This window comes from Neophocaena asiaeorientalis, unplaced genomic scaffold, assembly GCF_003031525.2.
Source record: "Neophocaena asiaeorientalis asiaeorientalis breed wild unplaced genomic scaffold, Neophocaena_asiaeorientalis_V1.1 scaffold45, whole genome shotgun sequence".
Taxonomy (NCBI): domain Eukaryota; kingdom Metazoa; phylum Chordata; class Mammalia; order Artiodactyla; family Phocoenidae; genus Neophocaena; species Neophocaena asiaeorientalis.
In genome coordinates, this window is record NW_020174642.1 from 10,587,780 (window position 1) to 10,601,068 (window position 13,289).

Sequence of the window (13,289 nt, forward strand, 5' to 3'; positions counted from 1 at the left end):
AGCTCAGCTTCCCACCAAGCCCCGTAGAGTAGGGAGCTCTCTGGACGTGGGAAGAGGTTCAGCCAAAGAACACAGAAAGCATTCAGTGCCGAGTCACCACCTACAATCACAGAGATGAAGAGTCATACAGTCCCCACCTGGAGAGCAGATGCCTGGGGGGTGGGGAAGGCTGGGGGGTGACAGGTGCCTCCTGCTTCGTCGTCCTCTCCTCCGGCGCCTCTGACCACTTCACCCCGCCCCACACGGAAGCCAGCTCCAGTGCCGCCGTTCCTTGGAAACAGACAAGTTGAAGAGGCCGTTAATTAATTCTCAGAACTCCTACAGGGAGCTGTGTTGACTTCAACTTGAGAGGCTTCCGGTATCTGGCCGAGGGGACACCAATCAGGCCGAGAAGTGTTTTTATTTTGCCTTCAAGTGGCTTGTGGATTGAGGACCATTAAAGGATGGATCCCCGATGACCTCCCCAGCATGTCCTTGCCCGGAATCCTCCAAAACTAGCTCGCATCTCCTCCTGGGGCTCCTGGTGTAAATCAGATAATTCATGCACAGGCGCATAAATTACCCGGAGGATGGCATCACCCCTTCATCCCCCAGCTCAGGCTCACTGCAAAATTACTAGTGTTTTTACTAGTGGTATTAATTTCTAGCATCAGAGACCTGGGCACTGAAGGAGTGGGATGGAGAGAGCTTGCATTTCTCAGGAGGGAGAGGACGTTAGGGTTAGGGTTCCAGGAGCTGCGGTCAGGTGGCCGGGTGTGGGCAGCGGCCTCCCCCCATGGCCCACTTTGGCACCTCTCCCTGCATCAGCCCCTGACCTCCCCACCACCTCCCGGCTGCCCGCTGCCCACAGGAACGTGGCTATGGGGGCCCACGCACCCCCGGAGGGGGCCCTCGTCCTCCCTGGACTCCACCTGGCTTTGGGCGCATCCTTTCCTGGCGCTTGTGGCTGACCGCTCCCCGGGCTCCACCCGCCTCTGCGTTAGCGCAAAGGTGGGCGCGGTCACGTCATCTGTGCTGAGCCCCCGGGGGGGGTGTGAGTTCCTAAGAGCCGCCCAGACACAGCAATCAGGGCCTCCCCCGAAGACATCGCAGGGACTTTGGAAATGGACAGGGGAGGCCTTTTGAGGACAGGGATTCTGCAGCTGGACCTCTCCCGCAGGTCACTTGGGGAACTGGTCATCCCGGCCACTCAGAAGGTCAGCCCTGACCCTGCAGAGTTGCCAGAAGCAAGCCGGCCTGCGCTGCTGGCCTGGGAAGGCTGCCAGGAATATGACTGCCGGGCTGCTCCGCTGTACCCGACCAGATATGGACACACACACACACACACAAACGTAAGCACACACAGAAACGCAGGCACATACCCTCGCACACATACACGAACCCCCGTGTACATACACACAGAAACACACACACACTTTGTCTGGTATGTGTGAGCTGTTCGGAGCTGTTCTCTGCCTCTTGAATTCAAAGAGGCACCAGCTAGAACTGCCCATCTGTAAACCACATTACATTGATTTGACTTGTTTTAAATGGAATTTCCTGCCTTTTTTTTTTTGACCTTCTCAAGTGTATAATTCTTTGGAATCAAATGTAAATTCTGCCATAGCTCTTAATTCACGCTGAAAGCTTTCCTTCCTTTTCTACGAAATGTTTTCCTTCTTCGGGAGGCTGGGGTCTCGCTTAGGTGAGAAGCCATTTCCTAAACACAGGACATCCAGGGCCTCCCCTCACTTCCCGGTTGGAGATGGGCCAGCCAGGGGCGCCCCTCCCTCCCGTCCTTCCTTGTTTGCGGGAAGGGCCCAGGCGCCCTGCGGTGGGCACAGGGCAGTCCTGCCCCTGTTCAGCGTTTGTCCCTGCCGGGGCCTGGCCCACAACCTACAGACTAGAGGGCTGGCCCGATGGGGCAAAGTTTACAGCCAGGTCATGCAAACAACCCAGAAAACTGAAACCAAAGCTTGCTTTTCTTTTTGTCACCGGGGAAATTGTGCTTTATGCAAATTCTTTACCAAAGTCCTTGGAGGAAGTGCTGAAACCCGAGGCTCTATTCCTACGTGGCTAGAAACAACTTCCAAAGCTCTGCAGCCTAACTAGGGCCTCGCCTGCCCACAGCCAGCCTCTTAGGAGAGCCCAGTGGGTCAGGGGGAGAAGGGAGTAGGACAGAGCTGCCTTCGTGACCTGACCGTGACCGTGCTGTTACTCCTGCCTGCTGAGGCCCCGTCCCCGAAGCCAGTGTCCCTCTTAGAAAATCATTCTTAAAGGTCCTCTGGGGCTTCCCTGGTGGCGCGGTGGCTGAGAGTCCGCCTGCCGATGCAGGGGACGCGGGTTCGTGCCCCGGTCCGGGAAGATCCCACATGCCGCGGAGCGGCTGGGCCCATGAGCCATGGCCGCTGAGCCTGCGCGTCCGGAGCCTGCGCTCCGCAACGGGAGAGGCCACAACAGTGAGAGGCCCGCATACCGCAAAAAAAAAAAAAAAGGTCCTCTAGGGTGGCCGTGACCTACAGAGGCCCACACAGCCCCTTCTAAAGTCCGAGGGAACAGCAGTGTCCAGGTGATGCTCACACTCAGCCTGGGGCTGTGGAGCCTCTGCTTTAGTTTGGGGTTCTGGTCCGTGCCCGCCTGTGTTTCAAGTTTGAGACTGACAAGTGGGAAACTGACATCCGTCTCAACCCTGAGTCCTCCCTGGTGTCAGTGCCAGGACCTGGGGGAGGCCCAGCTCGGACGGCCTTCTCACTCCCCCAGGATCTTCCACGAGGCATCCTGGTGTCCAGCAAGGCCTGGGAGCGGCAGCCCTGGGTCTGCTGGTGCCTGAATCCGCCGAGCGCTCTCACTGCCTCCTGGCTTCCGCCCGGCGGTCTGGCTCTTTAATCCCGTGACGCATTGTTTTTCTCTTCCATTGATTAACGCACTTTTGCCATCTCATTACTTACTATCAGTTTCCTTGGCAACCAGGCTGTATTTCATAAACATCATTACAGTAAATTCTATCATTCCGTGTTGCCCAAAAGGCTTAATCTTAACATCACCCCCGATAAATGGCCAAGGAACCTGATCTACATCAATTTCAATACCACACAATCAAACATCAGGCAACCAGCAAAAGCCATGAGCTACGAGGCAGCTGCTAACAGGAGCACCCTTGACTTGTTGATGATGGAGAAAAGCAGATGAGAAAACATAATCCCAATTCTGCCTTTTTTAAATTAAGAAAGATAAATATTTAGATTGCATGGGGGTGGGAGAAAAATGCCTGGAAGGATACACACCAATATATACAATATTAAATGAGTTCTCTGGGCCAATAGGATCATGGATAATTTTTTTTGGGGGGCTGTGTTGGGTCTTTGTTGCTGCGCGCAGGCTTTCTCTAGTTGCGGCGAGTGGGGGCTACCATTGGTTGCGGTGCGCGGGCTTCTCACTGCAGCGGCTTCTCTTGCTGCAGAGCACGGACTCTAGGCGCACGGGCTTCAGTAGTTGTGGCACACAGGCTCAGTAGTTGTGGCTCGCGGGCTCTAGAGCACAGGCTCAGTAGTTGTGGCTCATGGGCTTAGTTGCTCCGCGGCATGTGGGATCTTCCCAGACCAGGGCTCGAACCCGTGTCCCCTGCATTGGCAGGCGGATTCTTAACCACTGGGCCACCAGGGAAGTCCCATGGATAAATTTTTAAATACCCTTCTTTGAGATACTCTGTATTTCCTCCATTTTCTACAACGATCATAGGTTATTTTGTATTCAGAGAAGTGATGCTGGAAACGGAATGAATGGTACCCGTGGACCCTGCAGGCAGGGCACCGCTACCCTGTTTGGACTCTATACTGCGTGTTCCATCTCTTCCCCAGATGGATCCACTTTTTGGATCCAAGTCTATGACACATGCCATGTCTCTTCTCCATATCTATCCAACTTTCCAAAATTTTCTGCCCTTCACGTGTTAACAACCCCTTCCTGGGTCCCTTCCTGCCACTGATGTTGAATCTACCATCTGTCCCATTCGCAGACCCGCAGACACAGCTCCGCGGTGGTCCTCTCCTCCTCTGGGTAAGCGTCCTGCAATGGCATGGCGGCCGAGAAATGTCTGGGAGGCCGCGCATGCCTGGTCCAAATGCAAACCGTAAAGGGTGTATGCTAATGTGCTTTTTCTTGGAAGAGGACCCATGGTTTCATCCACCTCCTAATGGGGTCCGCAATGCGAGAAAGTTCTGAGGGCACCGCACCCCAAAGGAGGGTGTGGGCTCTTGGTGGGAGCACAAAGTACCGATGTCCAGTTCCCTGGCTTCCCCACCTCGCTGGTCCCGCGTCCTGGTACAGGAGGGTGGAGATGGTGTTTGAGTCTCTCCCTTGGCATCCCGCACGGCACAGAAGCAGGTCACCGGGACCAGATCCGAGTATCAGATCCTCCAGATTCCTGCCACTGGACAGAAAGAAGCAGTGGTTCCACATAATCTCGCCCCCGCTTGGCCCCTGACACTGAAATGTTTAGAAAACCCACCCAGGGAGATTGTGGTTCCTGGCAGGCTGCCCGGGGGCTCGGCGCTGGGAGAATTCCCCCAGCCGCGAGCCCCAGAGCTGCTGACAGCTCCTCTGGATGGGAGACGGGTGGAAGCCCACGGAAGTCGCTGAGTTGCTTTGTTTTTCTCTTAGAAATCACCTGCATTTTATTTTTAGCCATATTCCGAGCCGCTTGATGGAAAGGGGAATGAGTGGCATCGTGGGTAGTATCTTTCTGCATAAAAATCGAGGTGTGATTACCAAGAAACAAAGCTAATCTTCTTTATTTCTTATGACCTGACTCTAATCTGAAAGCCGTTCCAAAACTGGCAGCGTTTCTGAGCTAAATATGCACCTGCCAGAGTGAACGTCTTGAAGTTGAATGCTCGCTGGCAGGCGTAAGCGCCAGTTCATCCTTTGATGAAAAAACACATAGTGTTCTGACTTAGGGGACCCGGTGCTGCAGGACCCTGGGAACGTGACCAAGCGCAGGTTCCGCTCGTCCTTCACCTGGCCTGATCATTTCTCATCCATTTCAAGTCAGCGCTTCTCCCGGTTAACTGCTCTACCCAGGACCTTCAAATGCAAAGCTTTTACCTTAACGAAATTTTCATCCTTGCTGGGAAGGCTGTGGTTTTGCTCCCCGAGCCCTTCATTGCATTTTACTACCCTGGGAACCCGTACCCCCTTTTTCTTTTGGGGATAAAAGATCCTCTGTCCCGTGTCCTCAGCTGGCGCTTAGGGGTACGGAGAAAAAGCAAGAAGTAGGTGCAGGAACAGTGGAGATTCGGGAAGCGGGGAGGGGGAGGGGCTTCTGTCCTCGAGGGCCCGTGTGGATGAACGTGACGAACAGGCTGTGGCTGAGCCGCGTGGCGGGGGGAGGCCTGAGAATCAGCGGCGTGGGCGGGACTGGGAACCAGTGTCTGAGCCAGCTTCCGCCCCTCACCCCCGGGGACGTGGGAGCCACGGGCGAGCCCCCAGTTACCAGCCTCCCCAGCCTCCACGTGTATCCATGGTAACCCCCTTGTTTCTCTTGGTCTCCAGTGGAAGGACTGAAAGTGGTGGAGGTTGAGAAATGCAAGAGTGACATTAAAAAGATGAGGGACGAGCTGGCAGCTAGAAGCAACAGGTAAGGTCTGCGCTGGGCAAGTGCGGCAGATGGCCGGGGAGAGCTCTGCGCGGCCACGCGGAGCCGAGAGGGGCCCTGGGGGGGGCGGTTTCCCCCGAAAGCAGAGCTGGAGGATCCCAGCTCTGGCTGGGGTGGGCACCGTCTGGGATTTGCTTTCCGATGACATAGCTTTCTTATCATAAAAGAGAGTTTATGGCAGAGGGAAGCTGGGAGGATGACTTCACAGAAAAGGCCAGTAATCTTCTTGCAGGTCAAAGTGTTAGGACTCACGGCCCCAACCTGAACAGAGTTGGCATCGATTTTTTGAAAAGGGGAACGATAAAAGGAGAAAGGCCTTTGGCTTCCAGGGGACGAGTGTCCTGGGGTCCCGGAGGCCCCAATCCCGTGCGGACGTCCCCATAGCACAGAGCGGCCCGTCAGGGGAGCGATGCCACGTTCTGGACACAGAAATCACTTGTCCCGCGGAATAAGGGTCCCTCCACACATCCCCTGGAGAGCCAGGGTGAGGTGGCCCAGGCTACCGAAATCCAGGAAAAGCATGCCCCAGGCATTTTTTGGAAAGTGGGGTTTGGGCTACAGCCAGACCCTTTGCCGAAACCGTGGTTAAAGCAGATGTTAGGTCAAGGGCAGAGATGCACCACGTCAGCCAAGGTGATGCTGGATGTTGTACACACCGAGCGCCCGCTGTGTGCGGGGCTGTACCAGGTGCTCTGCTGACGGGACCAGCTTGCAACTGTCTGCTGTCCTGCGTTGCTGCACGCCCGTGGTCCACAGACCGCATGGTGACGGTGTGGCCCGTCACCCCCGGGACGCCACGCCACTAAGGACGCTGAGGTTACAGCTGGGGCTCAGCAGGATTTAACGGGACTGATGAACCTGCGAACGGCCCTGTGAAAGCGCACCAGGTTGGCTTACGAGGCCACCCAACATCTTGAAGATCGTTTCCTAAGTTTTCAAAATTGAGGGCAACCTGCTTACTGCAAAGCGTGGCTACGTGCAAGGGCCTTCGGTGCAGGAGGGGAAGGGGAAGCTGGTGGTCGCAGGGGAGGGGCTGGGCTGGCGGCCTCAGGATGGGCTCGGGGACTAGCCTGACGGGCTCCGGGTGGCGCATGTCTTCCGGGGACCACGCCCCGTTCGTGGCCCGCTCACTTGTCAAGTATTTTGGACTTCGGGATGTCTCATCCCATTGGACTTGGGGGAAGTCGGTGGACCTCCGTCCTGTGGCCAGTCCTAACGCCCAGGGGAGATAAAGCTTGTCAGCCAGGCCCTGTCCCGGCCGCTCTGCGAGCAGCCTCAGACTGTTGGCCCATGGCCGAGGGCCGTGTCTGCTGCGGCGAGCGGGTGGTGCCCTGGGCCCCGTCCCCCGTGTTCTCTCTGTAGGGTCGCCTGCAGCCACACGGCCCACAGAGCACTTGCAGGAGGCGGGGTTCGGGTTTGGGTTTTGGTTTGAGGTATAGTTGACTTACAGTGTTAGGTTAGTTTCACGGGCATGACGTAGTGATTCAAAAGCAGAAGGTGTTTTATAATGAGGCCTCTCGTCCCTTCTCAAATGATTCAATCCTTCCAATAAGAGCCAGGCTGGGGCAGGGGCAAGGGCAACGTGATGCCCTGCTGTGCTTTCTGGCGTGCACTGCCCTGCGGGTCAGGTTGCAGGAGAAAAAACAGAATTTCGTCCAGGTGGTATTAGTTTCCTGTGGCTGCTCCTGCAGGGCTGAAAACAACAGGAATTGACTTTCCCACAGTTCTGAGGGCTCGAAGTCTGAAATGAAGGTGTCAGGAAGGCCAGGCTCCCTCTGAAGGCTCTCGGGGAGAATCTGTTCCAGGCCTCTCTCCCAGCTTCTAGCGGTCGTCAGCGATTCTTGGAGCCCCTTGGCTTGTAGGGCATCACTCCAGTCTCTGCCTCTGTCTCCACATGGCCTTTTCTTCGTATGTGTCTGTCTCTGCGTCCAAATGGCCCTTTTATAAAAAGACACCAGTCATATTGGATTAGGGGCCACCCTAATCCAATCACACTTGGTGTGACCAGTCTTAACTCATTACATCTGTTACAGCCCTATTTCCAGATGAGGCCACAGTCACAGGTACTGGGGGTTGGAACATCAACATATGATTCTTGGGGGACACAATAGACCATGTGGAGAAGACCTGCCCAATTTCAGAGCACAAGGGAAGCAAGGCGTCACCTGCAGGCACCTGTTGGGGGCCAAGTGGGCAGAGCCGGGGCTCTTCCACGCCCCCCACCCCCCGCAAGAAGTATCAATACGTGTTTGGAACTCACAGTGCTGTGGTCCAAAGAGGAGCCTTCCCTGTGCCCCAGCCACTTCTAGAGGCATGTCTTCTCAACAGGCAGTTTTCACAGCAGCTCATGTAGGTGAGAGACGGGTAATTGTGGCTCTTCGATCGAAAACAGAATGGGGTAAAGTCTCAAACAGTGCTGACACATTGCGAAAAAAGAAATGCAGCCTCCTGGGCTCGGGGCTAATCCACAGCAGCAACACCCACCTGGGACGCTGGCCCAGGCGCCTAGCACCCCTTTGTGCCCCATACAAACAGCCCTGCCCTTTTCTTTATGGAGAAATTAACTCAGATGGAAGATAAGCTGCTTGCACTGCCCCTCGTCTCTGCTGACGGCTGGGTTCCATCTTAATCGTGCAAGGGGGCCGTGCAGTCATCCAGCATCCGGGGAACAGGCTCGTTACCTGCGGGGGAGGTCGCACAGCTGAGCAGCTCTTTCTGAGGATGTCCACCCAGCGGGTGGTGATCCTGCCTCTCGGGGGCGGAGAGGGGAACAAAGGCACCTCCCTGGCTGAGCTCAGGTCTGCACCCGCTCGGGTGGCCAGTGAGCCTGAAGCGATGGCCGCCTTCACCCCCACACAGGCACACCCCAGCGTGGCCTCGGAGCCAGGGCTCTGCGTGGACCAGAACCGCCTTTCCCCAGGGAATAGGGATGGCCGTTGGGTCAGATGAGGTGCAGACCCACAGACACCCTCGGAACGGGCTGCGCTCCCCTGAGACGCAGGCCTTGGGTTTCTCTTGGCTTTTTCCCCAAGAGGACAGAGGGAGGATTGCCCGCCCACATTCAGGGCAGGGCCCGGCCCCGCCGAGCACGTGGGGGCTGCAGGAACACGGGGCGGCATCTGAGGACTCTGGTATCTGTCATCTCTTCTTTCATCCCAAACAAATGGCCTTGACCACTGGACTGAGCCCCAGGAGCGGGGAGGCTGGGAGCACAGAAAATGAAAGCAAAAACCAGCCCCAAACAGAAAGAAAAGAAAAGGCGCCATGCCAGCTGCTCTGTCAGCTGGAGGATGCTGGTTCCCGTGGCGACGGGCCGAAGAGGGAGCAGGCAGGGCTGCCTGGCCGCGGCAGGACCTCCCAACGCTGGGATTTTCAAGGAAGCAGCGGATTCCAGCAGTCAGATCATCTTCGGCGGTGGAAGCTTACACGGCCCTCCTGGGAAAGGCGCGGGACTGACCTGCACAGCACGTGTGTGCATGTTTGTACAAAAGAGGTTAAAAGCGGAAAAGAAATAATGACGATGCTACCTAATGCTCTTAAGTCACAGACCAGGTTCTCGCTGCTCAGACATGCGTGTGTAAACGGGAGTTCTCGCTGACAAGGGCGACCACGGAAAGCGTTTGGTTGGCGCGTTTTCTTGGTTCATTTTGTTACCCTTTTGCTAAATCTGTCTTAAAATCCCACTCCATGCACGGAGCTGTCTTAAGCAGCTCGGATGATTTCGCAAGCCTCGGGTGGAGGGAGGGAACGGCGGCACGCCAAGAAAGTCACACTGAGGCTCTTTGCCCAAAAAGGAAGCAGACGTATTATTCTGAGTTTGCAAGTGGCACAGACTATACTGGGGGGGTGGGGGGGGCAGTCAGTAAAAATAACAGCGACCACGATGCTTCCAGTCAGAATCCAGTCCCGAGCTTCCCAGATGTTCTTCTACGCCCAGACAGCCGGTTCTGAAAAACAGCTACGAAATACTGTTGTAATTTTTTTTCATTTACAACACTGTAAACCGTCAGTAGATGAAAATGCAGCCTCAGACATTTTTGCAGAATGTCTGCAAATGTCGCCCACCCAGTGAGTTCTTTGCTCCTCATTCCGTGGCCAGTTGTTTTGCAGTACCTTTCAGGACGTACTGTAGGCAACATTTCTTTGTCCCTTTTCATCCCAAATTCCCTCGCTTCCCATAATACTCATCATTAAAGATGACAGTCCTCCCTGTTGAAGTACCATCATGGTTTAAATTATTTCCCATTGGGGGACGTTCCGGTGGCTTCTAGTTTGGTTTTGTGTTTCTGTAGCAACAGCTGACACTGTGATAAATACCTTCAAGCTGTTTGCTTACGTCTAATTCTTTGCTTATGATAAATTCTCCAGAGGAGCCTTGCAGCTTAAAGGATGTGAATTTCTTTACGGCTCTTACAATACAGTATAAATTGCTCTCCTGGAAGATGGAAATTTATTTACAAACTGCATGAGCTTCTGGGCTGGCCCCATCCCCAGCCTGGGAATCTCACGCAAGGCAGGGGGAGGGGGAGGAGCGGGGTGTTAGACCCTCCCGCCACCCCCGCTGTGCTCCCTATTTGAGGTGGGGGGACTTCAAGTTCCTTCCGGAGGAGTTAAGGTGCCCATGTGGGCTGGGGGCCCAGGCGCTGCCGGCTCTCCTGGAGCAGCCCCGACCTGCAGTCCCTGGCTGTGACCCTCTCGGGCCAGCACACTCACCCCTGATGTCGGAAGGGGGCTTCCCTCCAAAGCCACCAGGCTCCTTTTGCTCTGTTCTTTTGTTTTGTTTTGCTTTTGTTGCCGCAACCCGAGGCATGTGGGATCTTAGTTCCCCGACCAGGGATAGAACCCGGGCCCCCTGCATCGGAAGTGCAAGTCTTAACCACTGGACCGCCAGGGAAGTCCCTGTTCTGTTCTTGATGCCTTGATGTTAAGGAATGAAAAGCAGAGTCAGAGATCAAACTCGCCTCTCAACGTGTGTGTAAGGGGAACAGCTGGGGACATCCTGAAAGTCTATCACAGGAGGCGGGATTGATGACCTTATGAGGTCCATCACGCCCCAGGTCCCAAGGAGGACTTGCTTTTTTTTTTTTTTTTTTTTTGGTACCGGGCCTCTCACTGTTGTGGCCTCTCCCGTTGTGGAGCACAGGCTCCGGACGCGCAGGCTCAGCGGCCTTGGCTCACGGGCCCAGCCACTCCGCGGCATGTGGGATCTTCCTGTACCGGGGCACGAACCCGTGTCCCCTGCATCGGCAGGCTGACTCTCAACCACTGCGCCACCAGGGAAGCCCGAGGACTTGCTTTTTGATGAGGTCGAGCTCTCTGAAGCAGCAGCAGTGCATTTGTGACATGGTAGTGGAAAAAGCAAGTTGCCAGAGAGGAAACTTGGTACCATTCCATCCTTATCTAAAAGGACCAGGGGCTGTCCGTGTGTGTCCATACCTAGGAACGTTCTGGAAAGGTACCCCAAACTTCACAGAAGGCATTGCCAGGTGTGAGATTTAGAGGAAAGAAGTGGGTGAAAGGGGACTTACTTTTTTTTACTTTGCTTCTGTGTTTTTTGAATTTTTTAGAATAAACGTATTTTGCTCGCATCATTTAAAAGAGATTTTCAGGAGCTTCTCTAAAATGAAGATGCCACGTTTGCTGAGAGCTCAGTATTATCTCAGGAGGTCCAGGCACGGTCTTCGGGGTTTAGCAATGAGGCGTCACTGGCTTTACGACTTATCCTTCTGTAACAAATAAGACCAAAGGGGTTTGTGGGATGCGGATTGGGTTGGGTTTTGCGTTTTTCGGTCTTTCTCCGATGAGGTCCCCGCAATCCGCCGCCCAAGTGACGCCAAGACCGAGGCGGCAGTGCCAGAAACAATCTTTGCTTTTCCCTTCAGGACCAGCTGTCCCTGTAAATACAGTTTTTTGGATAACAGCAAGAAGTTGACATCTCGACGCGATGTCCCCGCTTATCCCAAGGTAAGGTCACATCCTGCCCCTGAAGAAACCACAGTCAGCGTCCACAGCCTCCCACCCTCGGCCCCCCTGACCTCCCAACCCGGCCCCTGCCATCTGCACATCTGCAAAACCAGCTCCCACCCGGGCCCTGGGCTGTGGAACACTGCCGTTTTTCTTAGGCAGGATATATTTTCTCTCTGATGTTTGTTTAGCCACAGTGGTCCCAGACCAAGCTCCAAGAGATCGGAGCTCCTCCCCGGTGTCCAGCCAGCCCCCATCGCCGACTCAGTGAACGTGCAAATGTTACTTGAAAGAACTTTCATTTTTAACTAAATTATTTAAAACCTGCTTCGCTGCATCTCCTGTCCCTGAACAACATGTAGTTGTCGTGAGAAGTTTTGCTTTTTGGTCACAAAGGATTTCTCAGTTACAAGAGAACCTCAGCCCTTGTTAGAGCAGCAGTGCCCTGGGAACGGGGTTAGGGTTCTTCAGACAGCTGCAAAAGAGGGGTCCGGTGATGGTGGTCCCCCATCTCACAGCGCCTGCAGCTGGCGACTGAGCAGGACCCTGGCCCAACTGTTCTTTGCATACTCTCCCACTAAGATTTGGGCTTCGCAGTGGCCAGGGTCCTGCAGACAGGGCGCCTGGCTGTGCCCAAGGCCACCCCCCCGCACTGTTCCCACAGCAGCAAAGAAACTCCCAGAGCCTCCCTGCCAGGGGGTTCCCCAACTCGGATACGAAAGACAAGCTAAATACTGTCCAAGGTTTTCACATGGACACAAGTACCCTGCCCCACAGGAATGCGTGACCCACACCTCAGGATCCGCCCCAGGGAGTCACGAGGCCCAGCGTAGGCCCAGAACAAAAGGTGCCGGTCCTCCGCAGTGGTTCCTTTTAAAAAAACAAACGGAAAGACCTAGGAGACGACTGTATCTAACTCCAAAACACCGTGACTGTCTTGGGTCTAAAATCTTGTTTCCTCTGACAATGTAACCTAAACGGTCTTCCGTAGAACCAGCGCCTGCCCCCAGCAAGCTGGGCTGTTATAACCCACGGCTAAACCAGTGACAGCGTCCAAAAGCAAACCTCAAAATAGCTTCTTAGCCACTATTTGAATTTATGCCAAGTAAAAGTTTTTTCCCTTGATTTCACTTTATTGTATTTTTTAAAGTCCGGTTTCTCGGGATGTCATTAGCATGCAGTAAGGCTCACCTTCAGTGCAGAGCACCATCAAGTGTGACAGGTTTACGTGGTCACGTACCCTCCACCACGGTCAAGGGGTGAACGTTCTGTCTCCCCCAAGCGCCCCCTCGTCCCCTGTGCCGTCATTCCTGGCGCTCTGCCCCTGACCACCACTGGTGGGATGTCTGTCCCCGTAGTTCTGACCCCTCCAGAGTTCTCGTGGGTGTAGCCTTTGAGAAGGTACCCAGGTGTCCTGAGAGGGGGGCAAGAGGAGAGTGGAGAAGGCATGGCCAGCCTTCGTCTCAACCCAGAGGCCCCCGTGCGTGCTTACAGTGCTTTCCTGTCCCCTCCAGTACCTGCTGTCCCCCGAGACCGTAGACGCCCTGCGGAAGCCCACCTTCGATGTCTGGCTCTGGGAGCCCAACGAGGTGAGTGCAGGAGCCGCCTGGGAGCGGGACCGGCTTTGGGGACCAGACGGGAGCGGCCCCATCGCTCTTCTCCTCGGCTTCTCCTCTGTCTTCTTTGTCTTTCA

At 55.0% G+C, this 13,289-nt stretch overlaps 1 protein-coding gene across 3 annotated transcripts in view; it reads left to right on the plus strand.

Moving 5' to 3' along the window:
* Nucleotides 1-13,289, plus strand: part of PDE9A (phosphodiesterase 9A) — an 81,330-nt gene that overhangs the window by 53,875 nt on the left and 14,166 nt on the right. For all 3 annotated transcript variants that reach the window (XM_024758404.1, XM_024758405.1, XM_024758406.1), the window contains exons 7-9: nt 5,530-5,614; nt 11,515-11,596; nt 13,111-13,185. In XM_024758404.1, coding sequence (XP_024614172.1) covers nt 5,530-5,614; nt 11,515-11,596; nt 13,111-13,185 — 242 coding nt within the window. The remainder of the gene's footprint in view (nt 1-5,529; nt 5,615-11,514; nt 11,597-13,110; nt 13,186-13,289) is intronic.